The 18,906-nt window shown below is 43.8% G+C and overlaps 1 protein-coding gene across 5 annotated transcripts in view; it reads left to right on the top strand.

The window, feature by feature from the left end:
• LOC145347181 (thrombospondin type-1 domain-containing protein 4-like) overlaps positions 1–18,906 on the top strand; it is a 428,571-nt gene that overhangs the window by 358,246 nt on the left and 51,419 nt on the right. For all 5 annotated transcript variants that reach the window (XR_013887821.1, XM_080195031.1, XM_080195028.1 and 2 more), the window contains exon 8: positions 8,204–8,408. Coding sequence is in view for 4 of the 5 variants with exons in the window: in XM_080195031.1 (XP_080051157.1) it covers positions 8,204–8,408 (205 nt within the window). In the remaining variant the exon portion in view is untranslated. The remainder of the gene's footprint in view (positions 1–8,203; positions 8,409–18,906) is intronic.

The raw sequence follows: 18,906 nt of genomic DNA, 5'->3' as shown, positions 1-18,906 counted from the left end.
CTGGAAACTCGGGGTTATGCTTGCAGATTGAATAGAGGTGTTCCTCAAATTGTGTCCACTCAGTCTGCAATCTAGAATAAAAAGGTATGCATTGAGGTCAACTCAAGAGACCACCTCCAGGAACGTTCCTCCACCACTCTGGGCCAGTGCATGTGCGGAGACACATTTGGTCCCAACATCCAGAGGCCCAAGTGAGCGGTAAACTCCAGCCTGTTAATTCAATTGCTGTCCCCGCAGATTTTGCATTTCCAGCACTTTCTGTTGGTAGCGCTGCACTCGGAGTCGTCTAGCCAACCTCCGAGCAACAAAGAGTATTCCAAGATACACTGTCAAGTGTGCAGGAATTAATGTCGCTGAGATGATGCAAAGCAGAAATAACCTGGGGAAGCATCAATTACTGTGAAAATAAATTACCACATTGCATTTCTAAACCATATTGGACACAAGAGAGGAAAGGAAACATGGTTCCAAATTACATTAAAAAGTGCAGTCCAGAAAATGTTGACCTGAATCAAATTCCTGATGGGTGTTTTAGAATGAGGTGTTAAACTGTTTGAAATAATTGAGTTAACACCCGGTAAAGCAGCAGAGGTGAATTCCAGGCTAATATGCTTATCAGTGCCTATTTCCTTATCATCAGTTCCACTTTCCTCCACTTCAGTTCACTCTAGGTTTTGGGAAAAGTGAGCGTTCCAACAAACGCTCCTGATAAAGAGGAGGCGGGGTTCAGTCAGAAGCCTGTGCATGTGGTGTTAACATTAACAGCTGCTTTCCTGTCTCTCTGCCTGTGTACAATAACTCTCGGACCCAACAGCTGTTGCAGCTGTGCTGTACCATTCCGTATCAATCCAAAGCAAACCGCAACTGGAGCCAGCAAGCCAAAGCTCCACTCACCGCTTCCCTTGTCTGTGCGACTCTTTCCCTTGTACCCTGACACTGAGCACGGATTGGGGCCAATTTTGACTCGCCAAAATTGGTGCTAAAGTGGAGGTAGGACAGAGGAGGCTTTGTCTCTCTCAGTTTGCACAGTTGAGTACCGCAGAGCCTCGGTGCCAAAAGTAAGACTTTTAAATCAATGATCCCATTCATTTGCATACTTGTCAAAAATTGCTAACAAAGAAAGAAAGGGCTTTTAAATGGCACTGTATAAACACCACCTCAGGGCGTTCCAAAGCACTCTCACAGTTGATGAAGTACTTTCCAAGTTTAAGTGACTGTTGGAATGCAGGGAAATGCACTGTTAATTTGCCCACAGCACGATCCCCTTTTCAGAAATAGTTAATGATCATAGAAATCATAGAAACCCCACAGTGCAGAAAGAGGCCATTCGGTCCATTGAGTCTGCACCGAGCACAATCCCATCCAGGCTCTATCCCTGTAACTCTACATATTTACCTCGCTAACCTCTCTAAACTAGACACAGTAAGTAGTCTCACAACACCAGGTAAGGTCCAACAGGTTTATTTTGTACAGATCGATAAACAATAATAAATAACACAGATCAATAAACTGCACATCCTGGGACACTAAGGGGCAAATTTGCTCGGCCAATGCACATTCTTGCACATTCTTTGCATTGTGGGAGGAAACCAGAGCAGCCAGAGGAAACCCACGCAGACATGGGAAGAACATGCAAATTCTGCACAGACAGTGACCCAAGGCTGGAATCGAACCCAGGTGCCTGGAGCTGTGAGACAGCAGTGCTAACCACTGTGTCACCCTGATCGGTCAGTCCCTTTTCAGTGATCTTGATTGAAGGATAAATCCACATCTCTGGATAATGCCATGGGATCCTCTACTGAACAGACTTTAAATAGGCCTCCTTTTTAGCATCTTAGCAGAAAGTCAGGACCTCTGACAGTGCAGCACCTCCTTGGGACCACCCTCAGCCGTCAAAGCCTGGATATTGTGCTCAGGTGCTTGACCCAATGGCCGAGAGCACCACCTCTGAAATTGGAACTCTTCAATGAGGCAACAGCACAAATAGAATCATTTCAATATTCAAGGATATGAAATACAAACATACATAGAAACAAAGATAGAAAATAGAAGCAGGAATAGGCCATTTGGCCTTTCAAGCCTGTGCCATCACTTATTATGATCATGGCTGATCATCAAATTCAATACTCTGATCCCACCTTCCCCTTCATAGAATCATAGAATCCCTATAGTGCAGAATGAGGCCATTGAGTCTGCACCAATAACAATCCAACTCAGGCCCTATCCCCATAACCCCATGTATTTACCCTGCTAATCCCCCAATACTAAGGGGCAATTTATCATAGCCAAACAACCTAAGCCACACATATTTAGCATGTGGAAGGAACCTCAACAGATCAATATCCCTTGATCCCTTCATTGTGGTGTTAATGTAAGCCTATTTCTGATATTAATAAAAAAACTTTAAACTTTAATGCTTTCTTGAAATCATGCAACGTTTCGGCCTCAATTACTTTCTGTGGTAGTGAATTCAACAGATTCACCACTCGCTGGGTGAAGAAATTTCTCTGCACCTCTGTTCTAAAAGATTTACTCTTTATCCTCAAACAATAATCCCTAGTTCTGGACTCCTCCAGTATCTGAATCTACCCTGTCTAATCCTGTTAGAATTTTTTAAGTTTCTATGAGAGTCCCATCTCACTCTTCTAAATTCCAATGAATACAATTATAACCAAATTAATCTCTCCTCATCTGACAGACCTGCCATCCCAGGAATCAGCCTGGTAAACCTTCACTGCACTCCCTTTGTAACAAAGATATCCTTGAAAAAGCAATAGGCCTGAGGATTGGGAGCAGTTTAAAATTCAGCAAAGGAGGACTAAGGGATTGATTAAGAAGGGAAAATAGAGTATGACAGTAAGCTAGCAGGGAATATAAAAACTGTAAAATTTTCTATAGATATGTAAAGAGAAAAAGATTGATTAAAAACTAATGTAGGTTCCTTACAGTCAGAAACAGGAGAATTCATAACGAGAAATAAAGAAGTGGCTGAGGAATTAAATTTGTACTTTATTCATGTCTTCCTTTGTGAAAACTAAAGCAATGTACCAGAAGTGCTGAGAGAAACATGTTTTAGTGAGGAGCTGAAGGAAATCAGCATTAGTAAAGAAGTGGTTTTGAGGAAATTGATGGATTGAAGGTAGATAAATCTCCAGGTCCTGATAATCTTCATGCCGGAGTACTTAAAGAAGTGGCCCTGGAAATAGTAGATCCATTGGTGATTCTTTTCCAAAATTCTTTGGACTCTGGAATAATTCCTATACATTGGAGGGCAGCTAATATAAGTCTGCAATTCAAAAAGGGAGGTAGAGAAAAACAGGGAACTGCACACCAGTAAGCTTAACATCAGTACTGGGGAAGTTGCTGGAGTCTATTATCAAGGATTTCATAACTCAACATTTGGAAGGCAATGATATAATCAGACTAGGTCAGCAGGGATTTACAAAAGGGAAATCATGATTGACAAATCTATTGGAATTTTTTGAGGATGTAACTCATAGAGTTGAGCGAGGACAACCAGTGAATGTTGTTTATTTAGACTTTCAGAAGGCTTTTGACAAGGTCTCACATGACAGGCATGTAAAGCACATAGGATTGCAGGTAGTGTCTTGAGATGAATAGAAAGCTAGTTAGCAGATAGAAAGCAAAGAGTTAGCATAAATGGTTTTTTTTCTGATTGGCAGTCAGTGACTAGTGGGGTTCCATAGGGAGCTATGCTAGGACCCCAAGTGTTCACATTATATATTAATGATTTGGAAGAGGGAACTGAATGTATTATCTCCAGATGATGCAAAGTTGGGTGGAGGATGAGCTGTGTGGAGGAAGCAGAGATGCTTCAGCGTGATTTGGACTGCCTATTGTGGACATCTGCATAATGTGGATAAATGTGAGGTTATCCACATTGGTAGCAATAATGGGAAAACAGATTATGATCTGAATGGGTATCAGTTGGGAGAGGTGGATACTCAGTGAGACCTAGGAGTCCTCATGCATCAGTCACTGAAAGTAAAGACACAGGTACAGCAGACAACAAAGAAGGCAAATGGTTTGCTGACCTTCATAGCAAGAGGATTTGAGTATAAGGATAGGGATGTTTTGCTGCAATTGTATGGGGTGTTGGTGAGGGTGCACCTGGAGTATTGTATGGGTTACAGTTTTGGTGTCCTTAATCTGAGGAAGGATGTCCTTGTTATAGAGGGAACATAGTGAAGGTTCACCAGGCTCATTCCTGGGATGGCAGGTCTGTCATATGAGGAGAGATTAAGTCAGTTAGGATTATATTCTTCCTCAGATAAGGACACCAAAATTGCACACAGTACTCCAGGTATGGCCTTACCAATGCCCTGTGCAATTGCAGTAAAACATCTCTATTCCTGTACCCAATTTATCTCGCTATGAAGGCCAACGTACAATTTGCCATCTTTACCGCCTGCTGTACCTGCACGCTTGCCTTCAGCAAGTAAGAAATAGAAATAGAAATAATTGAGTTGCCAGGGATTTCCAAGTCTGATTGCCAGGGCTTGGGGATCCCAAAACATTTTGACTGGAGGTTGGACACTCCTTCTGTAGGTTCATATGAAATGCGTCCAGGCGCCAGTTAACTGAACATTCTCTGCAAGAGGAACACCTAAACATGCAGAAATATAATTTTCAACAATAAAGCATAGTTTAGGAATTGAACTATGCAAAATTGGTGGAGCCATTATCCACTGAATAAGTAATGAGCGCACCTCAAGTTTGAAGTCTCATGTATAGTTAGCTTGCCAATTGCAGGCTGGTACAAGGTAATCTTTTAACTTAGCAAAACGGCCTTAGTAATCATAGTGAGCTCTATGGCACAGTAGAAACGGGAAGTAAAATGTTTATCTTGATACATTTTACAGGGATTTTATATCATATATGATTTCTACATGACTCTTCTACTGCCAATAATATTCACTCCTCACTCGTGCATGTCCCTTGAGTGTATGAAGTTGCACATGTGGTGAACAACTATCTTGATTATCATTTTAAAGAATGCGGATTCAGATGTTTGGCATCAATTTAAATCAGTTTTATTTAGCAGAAAATTACTAGGGCTAAATTGTAGTCCAGTGTCTGATCCTGCCATTCAGTACATATTTGCGTTTCCTGAAACTGCAGAAGGACAAGAATAAATGAATGTGGAGAAGGCGGAAGGTGTTGTGTTCCTGGCTCTAGCACTGCAGGGGAATCTGTACAAGAGGCATAGTACACAAAAACACTGGGTCTCTTCTCCCCTGCCCCTAAATTTCCTTTCTGAATTCCCTGCTGTGAGGCCTGCATCATCCGTGCCAGAAACAAGACTCTATGGATTCAATGATTCTAAGCGCTAGAATGTAAGTTGTTTGATTTTTAACCCATTTATGATGTCAGGGATGCCATACAAAGGTTCATTCTATGACCCCAACATTTTCTTAGGTAATGATACAAATTGAGTAGATGTTTGTCTATTGCATCCAGCAAGGCTGCTGAATGACTCAGATATGATTGCACAGATTGTGTGGTCCTAAAACCACCTAAAATAATATCATGAAATCCAGCCGCCTTGGAGGTTGAATGACCGAGAGACAAACAATCTCAGCACTCACTGCCTGTTCCAACACTCCCAACCTCCATGCTTCTGTCATGGACACTATTTTTGTGTTTCTTTTTACTGCCAGTGATAATTATGTTTGAGTATGAAAGGGGGTTTCTCTTACCCATGGAGTGTGTGCATGTACCAATTAAATAATCCAGCAGCAAGCTTTTGTGAATTTAAACAGATGAAGGTTATTTATTATCATCCACTTACCCAAAATAGCACAACATTTCACTCATTCATCTCACAACACTTTCACATACCCAGAAATTAGATACAGATGGAGGTAAGATGTACAACATATAATTATCTCACTCTCATTCATAGCAGGCCTGTGGTTTCTTAGTTAAAGTTTGCTTATAAAGCAAACATTTCTCAGCAGTCTAGACTGGTTCCAAGGTAAACTTTAACATGAGCAGGTGGGGAGTTCTACTCTTGAGTGAGATCTTCAGCTTTCAATTGGCTGCTTGAGTTCAATGGCTTTCATTGGAACTCTCCTGCAGGCAGCGTCCTACTGGTTTGATAAGCAGACAACAAAATGGTTTCTACTTGTACAAGTTCAAAGGCCTTTTGCTAAATACAGGATGGCATGTATGTTGATTTCAATCATGTATCTAATTTTTGGGTATATGAAAGTGTTGTGAGATAAATGAGTGAAATTTAGGGTAAGTGTATGATAATAAATAACCTTTTATATGTTTAAATTCACAAAAGCTTGCTGCTTAGTTATTTAATTGGGAAATACACACACACACTCCATGCGTAAGGGAAACACCCTTTCGTACTCAAACATAACGATCACTGAAAAGGAACACAAAAATACTATCCAACAGTAAGACAATCATGTTGCCTTTTGACATCGTGAGAGTTTGAAACAGCTGGTGTTTTTGTGCTTGAATTCAATCGATGATACCCTTTTGAATGAGTTTCTGGAAAAGGTATTGATTCAATATCAGTGTGGAATGCTCCTTTTGTTCCCTCTGGAGACAGAGGAGTGGGTTCAATCCACAGAGGAAGTCTGATGATCCTCGGGTGGACATCTTTTGTGGTCAGTTGTAAAATGTAAAAATTAGTCGATAAATACTTTTGAAATGTTGTAATGTAAGACAGCACGCGGCAGCCAGTTTTCAAAATGCAATGTGAGATGACCAGCTAATCTATTTTTGGTGAACTATACTGTTCCTCTTCTATATAGTACTACGCAGCATCTTACAGTATGGTTAGTGAGCCGTACCGTTCCTCTTCTAAATAGTACCGCGTGGCTTTTTACATCCACGCGGCCAGCCTCACTTTTAACACCTCATCTGACAAGCAGAGTTCAGCTCGTGACTTGTGTATGCAAGGGGACAAACATTTGTTTCAGGAGGGGATTGGGAATGCCTGGAAAATTACCAAAATGCGATACCCCCAACGCAAATTAAGGCAGAGGATGTCACATCTCAAAACTGCTCCAACCGTACTTCAGCACAGCGCTGACTTGCTAACACCAGGACTGTGTGCTGAGGGTCGCACTCAGGCTTGTGATAACTGCCACCGTGGCAGAATGGGGAATGGCCACTGTGTTAGGCCTTTCATTCAGTGTAGATCGAGAGGCTAGTAACTGCGTAAAACTCCTCGGACTGTGTGTAAAAATCTCACTGCGTATATCTTTATTGAAGCAGAGTGCAACATAACCAGTGTATATAGTTTGTAAAGAATTTTACACTCTGTAATGAAAATATTGAAATGATTGTAATGTTCTCATTACTGAACTGAAGCACCTCTCTGGAAAAAATGTAAATAGCATCGTACTTTTCTGTTAGAACAATTTGAACAGTGACTTTCAGATTTCATATGAATATAGCATATTTTTGTACAAACAATGTACTTGCTAACACCAAGGCATGAGGAATCTATGAAAGCGATAGTATAGGAATCCTGCGGAGAAATATAATTGAGGACCTTAGCTATAAGCCTCAGGTGGCATGGTGGCACAGTGGTTAGCACTGCTACCTCACAGCACTAGGGACTCAAGTTCAATTTGGCCTCGGGTCACTGTCTGTGCGGAGTTTGTACATTCTCCCCATGCTTGCATGGGTTTCCTCTGGGTACTCCAGTTTCCTCCCATAGTCCAAAGCTGTGCAGGTTAGGTGGATTGACCATGCTAAATTGCCCCTTAGTGTCCCAAGATGTGTAGATTAAGGGGATTAGTGGGGTAAGTACTTGGAGTTACAGACAAGAAGTCTGGGTGGGATTTCCTTTTAGTGTTAGGGGGATTACATGGGGATACAAGGATAGGGCTTGGGTGGGATTGATGTCGATGGGTCAAATGGTCTCCTCCTGCACTGTAGGCATTTTATGCATTCTAAGACAAAGGGATGTAGATAGAAACTGGTACATGGTAAGTTCAGCATTGATGTTAGAAAGCATCTCATACAAAGAATGGTCTCTGACCAGGCAGAGTCGAGGCTAAAACTCTAGATTCATTCGAGGGGTAGTTAAATACTGTGATGGGGAATTGTAAGACCCAATGGAGGAAAGAGCTAGACAGGCCAAATGTTACCCTGGACTTATATAAGACAATGAAGCCATGTTAATGTCTTCACTTCATTCCTGTCTTTACAGAAGGTTGGTTGTGATGAGATTCTGGGCTCCAACAAAGTGATGGACAAATGCGGTGTTTGTGGGGGTGACAACACCACCTGTAAAGTCATATCTGGAATCTTCAAGCAAACGATCATGTCAGTGGGGTATCACAAGATTCTCGAGATTCCCGAAGGAGCGACGCGAATTAACGTCACCGAGGTGATGAAGAGCAGGAATTACCTGGGTAAGAAATAACCTCTGTGTCATTTCACTCAGCATAACTTGTGGACAGGACCATGTGGGTGGTTTGAAAAATACAAGGTGCTGGAAATTCTGCCAAGCTTCTCCCGGTCTCCTGCTCCAGTCCCCTTTCTCCAGAGGCCCACAGATGGGGGTGGCCCAAAGGACTTTGTGCCAAAGTTTTGGTAGGAATTTGACCACCAGGGCATTTATTTTTCTTTAAAGCTCTAACTTTGTCCCTATTTTCTCAAGTAAAGAGAGGGCAGCGGTGCACTTGCAGACAAGGCCACAATCCTGTCGTGTTGCTAGGGCGCTTGCTCCGGTGCCAAATACTTCAGCCTGAGAGCAATTGAGAAGGCAGAAAAGAACTGAATCTATGAAACCCGAGTCTGAATGCGAATTAGCAACACGCATTCTTCCACTTAACTCAGGGATACCTGCACTTGAGTGATTGCCCTGGACACTTCACACCATCTTTTTATGCTGAAGTGGGCACTAATGAATAATTATCAAGGCTGCTAGAGGCCTATCAGCTTTGACAAAGCTTCACTCGACAGGGAAAGATAGCTTTTAAATCTAGGCAACCTGATGCCCAGTCTAAGTGTCTTTGAAATAAATGCCAATTTCCCATCTAATTCTCTACTCCCGCACATATAATTGAGGCAGGCAGACTGTGTTCTGAGCTTAATCAATCAATGAGAGAATTTGCCAGCAGGCTGCCCACTCCTGTGCTCACCCCCCCCACGGGGATTGTGGGAGACCATACAGATTGTGGGGGGGGGGGGTGGGAGGCATACAGATTGTGTGTGGGGGGGCCATACAGATTGTGGGGGGCGGGAGGAGGCATACAGATTGTGTGGGGGGACCGTACAGATTGTTGTGGGGGGGGGGGTGCGTACAGATTGTGGGGCGGGGGGGGGGTGCGTACAGATTGTGGGGGGGGGGTGCGTACAGATTGTGTGTGGGGGGCCATACAGATTGTGGGGGGCGGGGGGAGGCATACAGATTGTGTGGGGGGGGGCCATACAGATTGTGTGGGGCGGGGGGGCATACAGATTGTGTGGGGGGACCGTACAGATTGTTGTGGGGGGGGGGGGGTGCGTACAGATTGTGGGGGGGGTGCGTACAGATTGTGGGGGGGGGGGGGTGCGTACAGATTGTGGGGGGGGGGTGCATACAGATTGTGGGGGGGGTGCGTACAGATTGTGGGGGGGGTGCGTACAGATTGTGGGGGGGGGGGTGCGTACAGATTGTGGAGGGGGGGTGCGTACAGATTGTGGGGGGGGGTGCGTACAGATTGTGGGGGGGGGGGCCATACAGATTGTGGGGGGCGGGGGGGGGGCATACAGATTGTGTGGGGGGACCGTACAGATTGTTGTGGGGGGGGGTGCGTACAGATTGTTGTGGGGCGGGTGCGTACAGATTGTGGGGGGGGGGGGGGCCATACCTATCGTGAGGGGAGGGCTGTACAGATTGTAAGAAATCGATTGTATGAACACTCTATTAGCTGTGATCGTTGAATTTTGCCTTATTACTGACAGCTCCATGGTGTCAGGCTCCTGACTTTCACATAAATCCTTTTGCTACAAAGGATGCCCTTGGGTCATATTTCTGCATGTTGATCCCAATTCTTTGCGTTTGTAAAGGATAACCTTTAAAGAATTTCCAATACGGGAGAACAATTAACATTGCACGGTATGTTTCAGCAGTAATGATGTGGCAAACTGAGTGTTTTATACGACCTTTACAACCTGCGCACAGCTTGCCCCCTGTATCCTTCACTAAAAATGATGGATCTGCAAAGAACTGCCATTTATAACATTAGTTGACGACACCCAGGAGAGTCGGCATGTTTGTGTTGAAGTGTGGACATGGTATGCGGTCAACGGCTGGGACGCTAAACCCCTCCGCCTGAATACCTCGATCAGTAATCAGGTCACCAATAACACAGCTCACGCGTGGTGCAGACAGCACACGTGTCCTCGAATTCCAAAACCACTCTTCTAATAACTTAAATGACTTTCGAAACTCTGTCATCATATTCCTCTTTCGATGGGTGCTGCTTTATTATGTTATCCCTTGATGAGTCACCTTTAGGTGTCCTTAGATATAATGTGAATGGTTTTGTGATACACTTTCTGGGTTGGAGTAAAATCAAGAGGAAACTGTAAGAATCTGCACCTCCCAAAAGGAGTATTGAACATGCATACCTTGGAACTTAGGTCATCCACTTTCACTTGCCAGGAACCATAGGAGGCACCTAACTTGCTAAAATATTCTACTTACATGCCATAAATTTCTAATGTGCTGGAAAATTATAATCTACCATTTTAATAGCCTTATTACATTGCTGGAATCCAAGGACATTTGCAATTTATCATTCTTTCTCGCCACGATTGCTAACATGTTTGCTTTCTCATTTATTTTCTTTGTGGCGTTTAAGTGCTTGATTCTGTCAGGCTCCCTTTTGCATCTGGGCAGACTGATTTTCTGCATGGGTGGATTACTGGGCAACATGTTGAGCATTTGAGGTCCAGCGTTGACCTGGCAAACAATCCAATCCTCCAAACGCGTCTTTGTATCGCATTGAAGATCATCTGTACCCTTGTCGTACTTTTGACACGGGCCAGTGTTCAGGAGCTACCTGTTGGCATCGGTTCAAAATTGACCCATTATGGCAAACCAAAGGACGGGTTTGTGTATTTTACTCTGAGGCCTTATTAAATGCCATGCGCAGATTTGCTACCCAGCACTCAGGGTGGGGAAGTGGGACATAATGGCATAGTGTGGAGGCTGGAGGGCTGGTGTGCGAGATCAGCAGTCAGGTCGTTCACAGAATCCCTACATTCAGCCCCTCGAGCCCACACCAACAACAGCTCCACCTCTGTAATCCCACCTATTTACCTTGCTAATCGTCCTGACACTGAGGGACAATTGAGCATGGCCAATCAGCCTGTCTTTGGACTACGGGAGGAAACTGGGGCACCCAGAGGAAACTCACAGTGCAAACTCCACACAGACAGTCACCTAAGTTCAGAATTGCACCCAGGTCTCTGGCGCTGTGAGGCAACAGTGTTAACCACTGTACCACCCAATTTGATCAAGGTACCAGTGATTTGAGGTGGCAGTGATCTGGGATGATTTTTGCACCCCTCAACCCCCCAAAGAAGAGAGAAAAATGTGTTCAAACTTACAGTTTGAGGACCGTCCTGATCTCTGTCCGATTGCCAAGAAACTTACTGCCATTTCCCGTTTAGGTCCCCTTGTCAAAATTTTAGTCAAGCCCCTGACGACATCATCAGGACCTGACATATGTTTAATTTTTTAAAATATGGACCTCTGCTGCATTGTGCTGATGTCCCTGTTACCTACTTAAAGCAACTTGTTAAAACATAAACCTGTCAGATCCTGGTGATTACGTGGCAGTGTAATGATTGTGACAATTTAATTAGCCACCCTTTTAGGTTCTGTTGCGAGGATGAGGTTATTTACACTTTGAGCCGTCTAATGTCTGTCCACATTCGGAAAGTAGTTACTCACAAGCGCTCAACCCTCAATTATTTATATGGTTGTTATGTTTGACATTGTCACCACACTTTACATTCATGGATATATTTTGCACAATAACATCACTTTTACCTTAGCCTGTTGCATTAGGATCGCATCTTTCAAGATAATATTTACTTAAAATATGGGAGGACATTGCATTATCTGGACACTTGGAGGGTGACTTTTTTTTAGTGAAGTAAAAGCAAAGTAAAGTTTATTTATTAGTCACAAGTAGCCTTACACTAACACTGTAATGAAGTTACTGTGAAAATCCCCTAGTCGCAATAGTCCAGCCCTTGTTTAGGTACACTGAGGGAGAATTTAGCATGGTCAATTCACCTAACCTGCACATCTTTGGAGTGTGGGAGGAAACCCACACAGGCCTGGGGAAAATGTACAAACTCCACTCAGTGACCCAAGCTGGGAGTTGAACCTGGGTCCCTGGCACTGTGAGGCAGCAGTGCTAACCACTGTGCCACCATAAAAATGTCATAAGATCACCTTTGACTGTCCATTGGCGTGCCTTTTTTAAGAAACTCACATTTCTTCAGCATATAGCAGAGCTGTGTGCTTGTTTATGCTGCAATTATTTTAAGTGCTGGAAGAAAACTGGTGTAAAGGCAAAGGTTAGTGATTTACTGTAACTCACATGACAGAGATGAGCTTTAAGTTTTGAACTTGTTTCTTGACTTAAGTTGGGACTGAACTGAGAAAGAAAATCCCAATTTTGCAGAGACTCCTATCTGTTAAGTGTGTGTGTGTGTGTGTGTGTGTGTGTGTGTGTGTGTGTGTGTGTGTGTGTGTGTGTGTGTGTGTGTGTGTGTGTGTGCACGCGCACACTAGGGAATGTTAAAAACAGATAATACTTCTATATAGAAAGAAGCCTGGTTACAGACTCTTTTATTCTGGGTTGAAGGTAGATAATTCATCATTTTTGATGAGTCAATTAAATTTACAGCCTAATCTGGGGTGTAGTGGGGCTACATGAACTGCACACTCCTCCCATCCTAGTCATAACAGTTGTGATTTAACAGGAAGGTTTTCCATTAATATGTTTGCAGCGCATACACACACTTGGAGTAGGGGAGAATTCAAGGGAGACTTGTCGCAAAGCACGCTGCATTTCTTCGACAGGCTACACTGCGACGATTCAATTCTTGCTGAAGCTCCCTGGCCTCATTTGGAGTTTGAAATGGAAGTAAATGAGGTTGGGAAATCAGTTCTTCCACAGTTTCCACTGCTTGCTTCCAAGGGTTAAATTGAAAATGAGTACAATTTCAAACTCACCGCCTCCCCTTCAAAACAGAAATATTTAAAGGTTTTAATCCTTCCGTTGTGACTGAGGGTGAACTTCCATTTTCGGCTTTATATTTTGCTTCTCTTGTTTGATTTAGATGCACGTTTTGTGATTTAAAGTTTAATTTTGCATTTCACATTTCATTTCCCACAGTGTCCATTCATGGCCATTTCACTGCGATTAGAAAGACTGATGTTTATTTAAGATTCCCACTGATTTGCATTTCAGGCAGGAGTTGCAGCTCCCTTTTTTATATTAACTACACAAGACTCTATCTTTAACTTGGCGATGTGTTTTAATATTTCTGTCTGCCTTTTCACATGTACTGATTTTGAAAGAGTAAAGTTGATTGTAGGAGTGCTTTTGGATTATTTGAAGTCCGTAACTGAATGATACAGTAACAGTGGGCTGGATTTTATGAGCTACCCATGGTCAAATTGTAGGTGGGTGAACACCTAAGATAGGGCATCATGCCATCTGTGATACGCCTGCCTATTCCCTCTACAATCTTGTGAGTAGCAGGAGATGCATTGGATGGGCTTCCCGCCAATTGTCCATTTGAGGTCATTAAGTGGATGTTTAATGCCCCCTTAAGGATCACATTCAGCCTTTGCCCAGCTTTAAAATGTGTCCAATGTGTAACCTGATAAGTTTGTTCCTGCAACCTATTGGCTGGTGAAAGGTCAGAGGGGATCAGGGTGCCATCTCCCAGGCGCCCGGTGCCAATCGGAGACCCACCCCAGATGTTTTCCTTCCCTGGATCCATCCTCCTGTCAAACGTGCATCCTGGTGGGATTCGAACCCTTGTCCCTAGTACATTACTCTGGGTCTCTGAGTTGTGTCCCACTATTCCTCTCGTGCATTCTCCCTGCGTAAAGAAAGGTATCTGGGTTTTGGCTGAGGAGGGGGAATGACACTTCCACTAGTATCCTCTGGTCTTACGTTCGACAGTCTTGATGGGTTTGGAAATATATTGGGAATGGAGGGAAAATCCCAAAACAAAGGTGTTTGCTTGGGATACAATAACTAAAGTGAGATATTTATTTCATATTTATGGTCAAAAGCTAATTCCCAAGTATCACAAGCAGATATGTCATGACCAGGAGTGTAGTATAATGAAATAACCATTGATCCCCACACAAAGCCTGTGTCAGTCTAAGCACCAGTTAAGGTGTCAAAACCTGCCTTGGATCCAAGCCCCCAACTAACGAGACTCCACACTAGCATCCATCCACACAACATTTACCCATGTTCCCTTTATTACTCCTATGGGACATCATCTGTTGGCACATTACTTACAATCATAGAATCCCTACAGTGCAGAAAGGGGCCATTCGGCCCATCAAGACTGCACCGACAACAATCCCATCCTATCCTCATAACCCCACATATTTATCCTGTTAGTTCCCCTGACACTAAGAGGCAATTGAGCATGGCCAATCAAACAAAGTCGTACATCTTTGGATTATGAGAGGAAACCGGAGCACCCAGAGGAAACCCATGCAGACAGGGGGAGAACGTCCATACAGGCAGTCACCCAAGGCAGCAATTGAACCTCGGTCCCTGGCACCACAAGGCAGCAGTGCTAATCACTGTGCCACCGTGCCTCCCTGGTCAGCTTCACTCATGAAACATCAGCTATCAAAGCGAAGCATGCTTTTGCATTCATTCTGTGTAAACTTGCGTTTTTTCAGAATTGATTTTGATTTGATTCATTATTGTCATATGTATTAACATACAGTGAAAAGTATTGTTTCTTGCATGCTACATAGACAAAGCATACTATTCATAGAGAAGAAAAGGAGAGAGTGCAGAATGTAGTGTTACAGTCATAGCTAGGGTGGAGAGAAAGATCAAGTTAATGCGAGGTAGGCTGCATTATCTGATCGAGATATATTAGAAGAAAATCTTTAACGATGTTTGAAGATATCGTCCCAGAAGTAATTCAGTTTTGCAATCCATGTAGCTTCTCAAAGCAGGCTGAGTGATTCCTGCAGTGGGAATAGTCATTCTGCAGATGATACATCCCTTTTAAAGTAGCGCATAGAGATTAAACAAACTGTTTGATTTAGCACTGGTTAATATTTTTCCAAAGGAAAGGATCTGCACACGGATCGTTCAAAACTGTGTCCCTATACAAACTTAACAAAGATATTCCTTCTTATTCTCTGACACGCCATTTGTCAGTTAAATTCTCACACATGTTTCTTCCTCCAGTTTCCTGGAGAGTCTCCTGCAGATGTGAAATCAGCTACACTTCCGTTTGCACTTGCGTTCACTGATACTTAATGCTTTTTATTAGAAGTGTGAGTGTCGCTGGCTAGGCTAGCATTTATTGCCCATCCCCAATTGCCTTTGAGGAGATGGTGGTGAGCCGCTGCAGGCCACGTGGTGTAGGTACATCCAAGGTGCTGTTAGAAAGAGAGTTCCAGGATTTTGACCCAGTGGCAAAAGTGACATAGTTCTGAGTCAAGATGGTGTGTGGCTCGGAGGGCAACAAGAAGGTGGTGGTGTTCCCATGCATCTGCTGCCTTTGGCCTTCAAAGTGGCAGAGGTCATGGGTTTGGAAGGTGCTGTCATAGGAGCCTTGGTGAGTTCCTGCCGTGCATCTTGGTCTATGGCACACACCACTGCCACTATGCATTGGTAGTGGAGAGAATAAGTGACTAAGATGATGGATGGGGATGCTTTGTCCTGGATGGTGTCAAGTTTCCTGAGTGTTGTTGGCACTGCACCCATCCTGACACTTAAGCCTTGTAGATGATGGACAGGATTTGAGGAGATGGACAGGAGATGAGTTACTCACCACAGAGTTTCCAACTTCTGACCTGCTCTTCTCATCATATATATTAATATGTTGAGTTAAGTTCAATTTCTGGTAAGTCCCAGGATGCTGATAGAGGGGTAGTGAATGATGGTAATGTCATTGAATGTCAAGGAAACATGGTTTGATTCTCTCTCGCAGCACAGAAATAGCTCTTTTGACCCAACCGGCCAATGTGTCAGTTATATATCCGTTGTTGATGTTCATATATTCCTTTAGCCTATCTACATCATCTGCTGCCTGCCCATAACCTTGAATGTTGACATTGTTTCTGCCTTAATAGCTAACCCTGAAAATGAATCCCAACATCTCAGAATATTCTACTCTCTTACACTTTATCAATAACTTTGTTTTAAAATCCCAAACTACTGTAAACAGTGTGCTCCTGTCTCCTTTGTCCCACACTTGCATGGTTTTAAACACATTTTTCTTCTTTGTAATTTGCTCTCACACAAAGAACCCTATCCCCATTACCCTGTGTATTTACCCTGCTTGCCCCCCTGAAACTAAAGGGCAATTTAGCATAGCCAGTCCACCTAAACCACACATCTTTGGACAGTGGGAGAAAAGCAGGGCACCTGGAGGAAACCCAAGGAGACATGGGGAGAATGTGCAGACTCCACACAGACAGTGACCCAAGGCAGACATCCCGAAAAAGAGGATGGACCTCCAGAAGCACCTCTAGGCTGGCCTATGGACCTCCTCGAAGACACTGAATCTGGAAGCTCCACCTGTAGGTGCTCCCCCCAGCACAGCATTGGTGTTCCAGAGTCCAAGGTTGGTGGCACCTTCCATCCCGAACTCTGTAGGCAGCCCCAGGCATTGTTCAGGTGAGCCCCAAATTCTGCACCTCACATTGTTACGGGCACATGATGGCACAGTGGTTTGCACTGCTGCCTCACAGTGCCAGGGACCTAGTTTCCATTCCCACCTTGGGGGTCACTGTCTGTGCAGAGTCTGTATGTTCTCCCCGTGTCTGCATGGGTTTCCACTGGGTGTTCCTGGTTCCTCCCACAGTCCAAAAGATGTGCTGATTAGTGAATTGGCCATGCTAAATTCCCCCAGGCAGCAGATGACTTGGTTGCGGGGGGGGGGAGCGGGGGAGGGGTGTGCATCTGGACCGACTGTCTTCCCCTCTTCCGTGGCTATGTTTGCAACCAGGTCCCTGGGTAGTGTCCACCACCATGTTAGAAGCTGTCTGAGATCACAGGGTGCCATGGTGATCTGGGCTGCATTTATGACCTGCCAGCACCACATTTTAAATTGCTTTTGTATATTTGCTCCACTTCCCTGCATCCTAACTTTTCCCTACTTTTTGGAACTGTCTGACTAAATCCTGTCCTTTCAGCTGTTGTTTACAGAGGTTTGGCTGCCTGGGCGTGAGGGCGTTTCCCTCAATTTGCTAATTCTAGCCTCAAACGTTAGAATTTCTCCAGACTGATCTAACATCAGCCACTGGTGTTCCTATTATGTTCGATCATCTCAGCTAGAATACGTGTGAACAGCCACTGAAGTCCTAAACCCACTCTGATTGCCTGAAGCACTCAGTCACTCTCTGAATGGTAATCCAGATCCCCCAGTCCTGCTCTCCTGTGTATTTAACCTCTTCAGAACCAAGTTAAAATCAACATCAGTATTCATAACATAACAGGTCCCTCAGTAACAGTGTAGCCAAAATATTCCAAAGTGCGACGCTTCATGGAGTAACATGCAATTTCTTAGATGGTAATGGAAAGTTCCTCAGTTTCAATTCACCCAGGGATCAGGACAAATTGAATATTGGAATCTTGAGGAAAATGTTTGGATTTTCTTAAAAGGCTTTGCCTGCTGTGAAAGGTCTGTTGTTGTGGTGTAAGAAGCTGCCGGGATAAGTTATGACTCGCAATCATACCTTCTGTTTTCTCGTTTTAACCATTGGATTCTGCATTGGAGAGTTGGGACAGAGTTCCATGGCCAAGAGGACTTTCTTAAAGGAGTCCTAACAACAAAAGCATTTCAAAATTTGTGTTATCTGACGTTCATTCTTGCTGTTCACCTGCTTCCTTAGTTTGTTTCTGAATAAATTTTGGCTGGTACCCTAAACACAATTTTTAATTTGGCCTGAAATATATATGGTCTGTCACTGTCCACCTGAAACAATCAGAGGCTAGATTTAACATCCAGTACATATTTCCAAGGGGTAACTTAGAATCATAGACTCCCTACAGTGCAGAAGGAGGCCATTTGGCCCATTGAGTCTGCAGCCACAACAATCTCACTCAAGCCCTATCCCGAGACCCCACATATTTTACCCTGCTAATCTCTCTGACACCAAAAGTCAATTTAACATGGCCAATCCACTTAACCCAGGAATTTTTAGAACCTGGGAGATACGGGCAGAACATACAAACTCCACACATACAGTCACCCGAGCCCAAAATTGAACCCGGGTTCCTGGCGCTGTGAGGCAGCAGTGCTAACCACTGTGCCACCATTGTGAAAAGAATCTTTCTTAATCTTGTGGCACAATGACCCATTCAATAGATATGAGGTGTATCTGAAGCTGACAAAGACAGAGGGTGTCCAAAATCACTTCATTTGTGATCCACGTGCATCATGGAGACACAAATGTGCTCTATATACGAGAGGCCTATATACCATAAGACAGTCTGCATGTTCTCCTGCAGAGTCAACATAGTTTTGTGAAAAGGGAAATCACGTTTGACCAATTTATTGGAGTTTTTTGCGGAAGTAATATGAGCTGTGATAAAGGGGAGCCAGCGGACGCACTGTACTTAGATTTCCAGGAGACATTTGATAAAGCGCCACATCAGAGACTATTGTGGAAAACAA

Source organism: Carcharhinus amblyrhynchos, chromosome 1 (assembly GCF_965287045.1).
Source record: "Carcharhinus amblyrhynchos chromosome 1, sCarAmb.v2.hapA, whole genome shotgun sequence".
Lineage (NCBI taxonomy): Eukaryota > Metazoa > Chordata > Chondrichthyes > Carcharhiniformes > Carcharhinidae > Carcharhinus > Carcharhinus amblyrhynchos.
The sequence above is the reverse complement of the archived record's forward strand: the minus strand, read 5'-3'. Positions and strand labels throughout refer to the sequence as shown.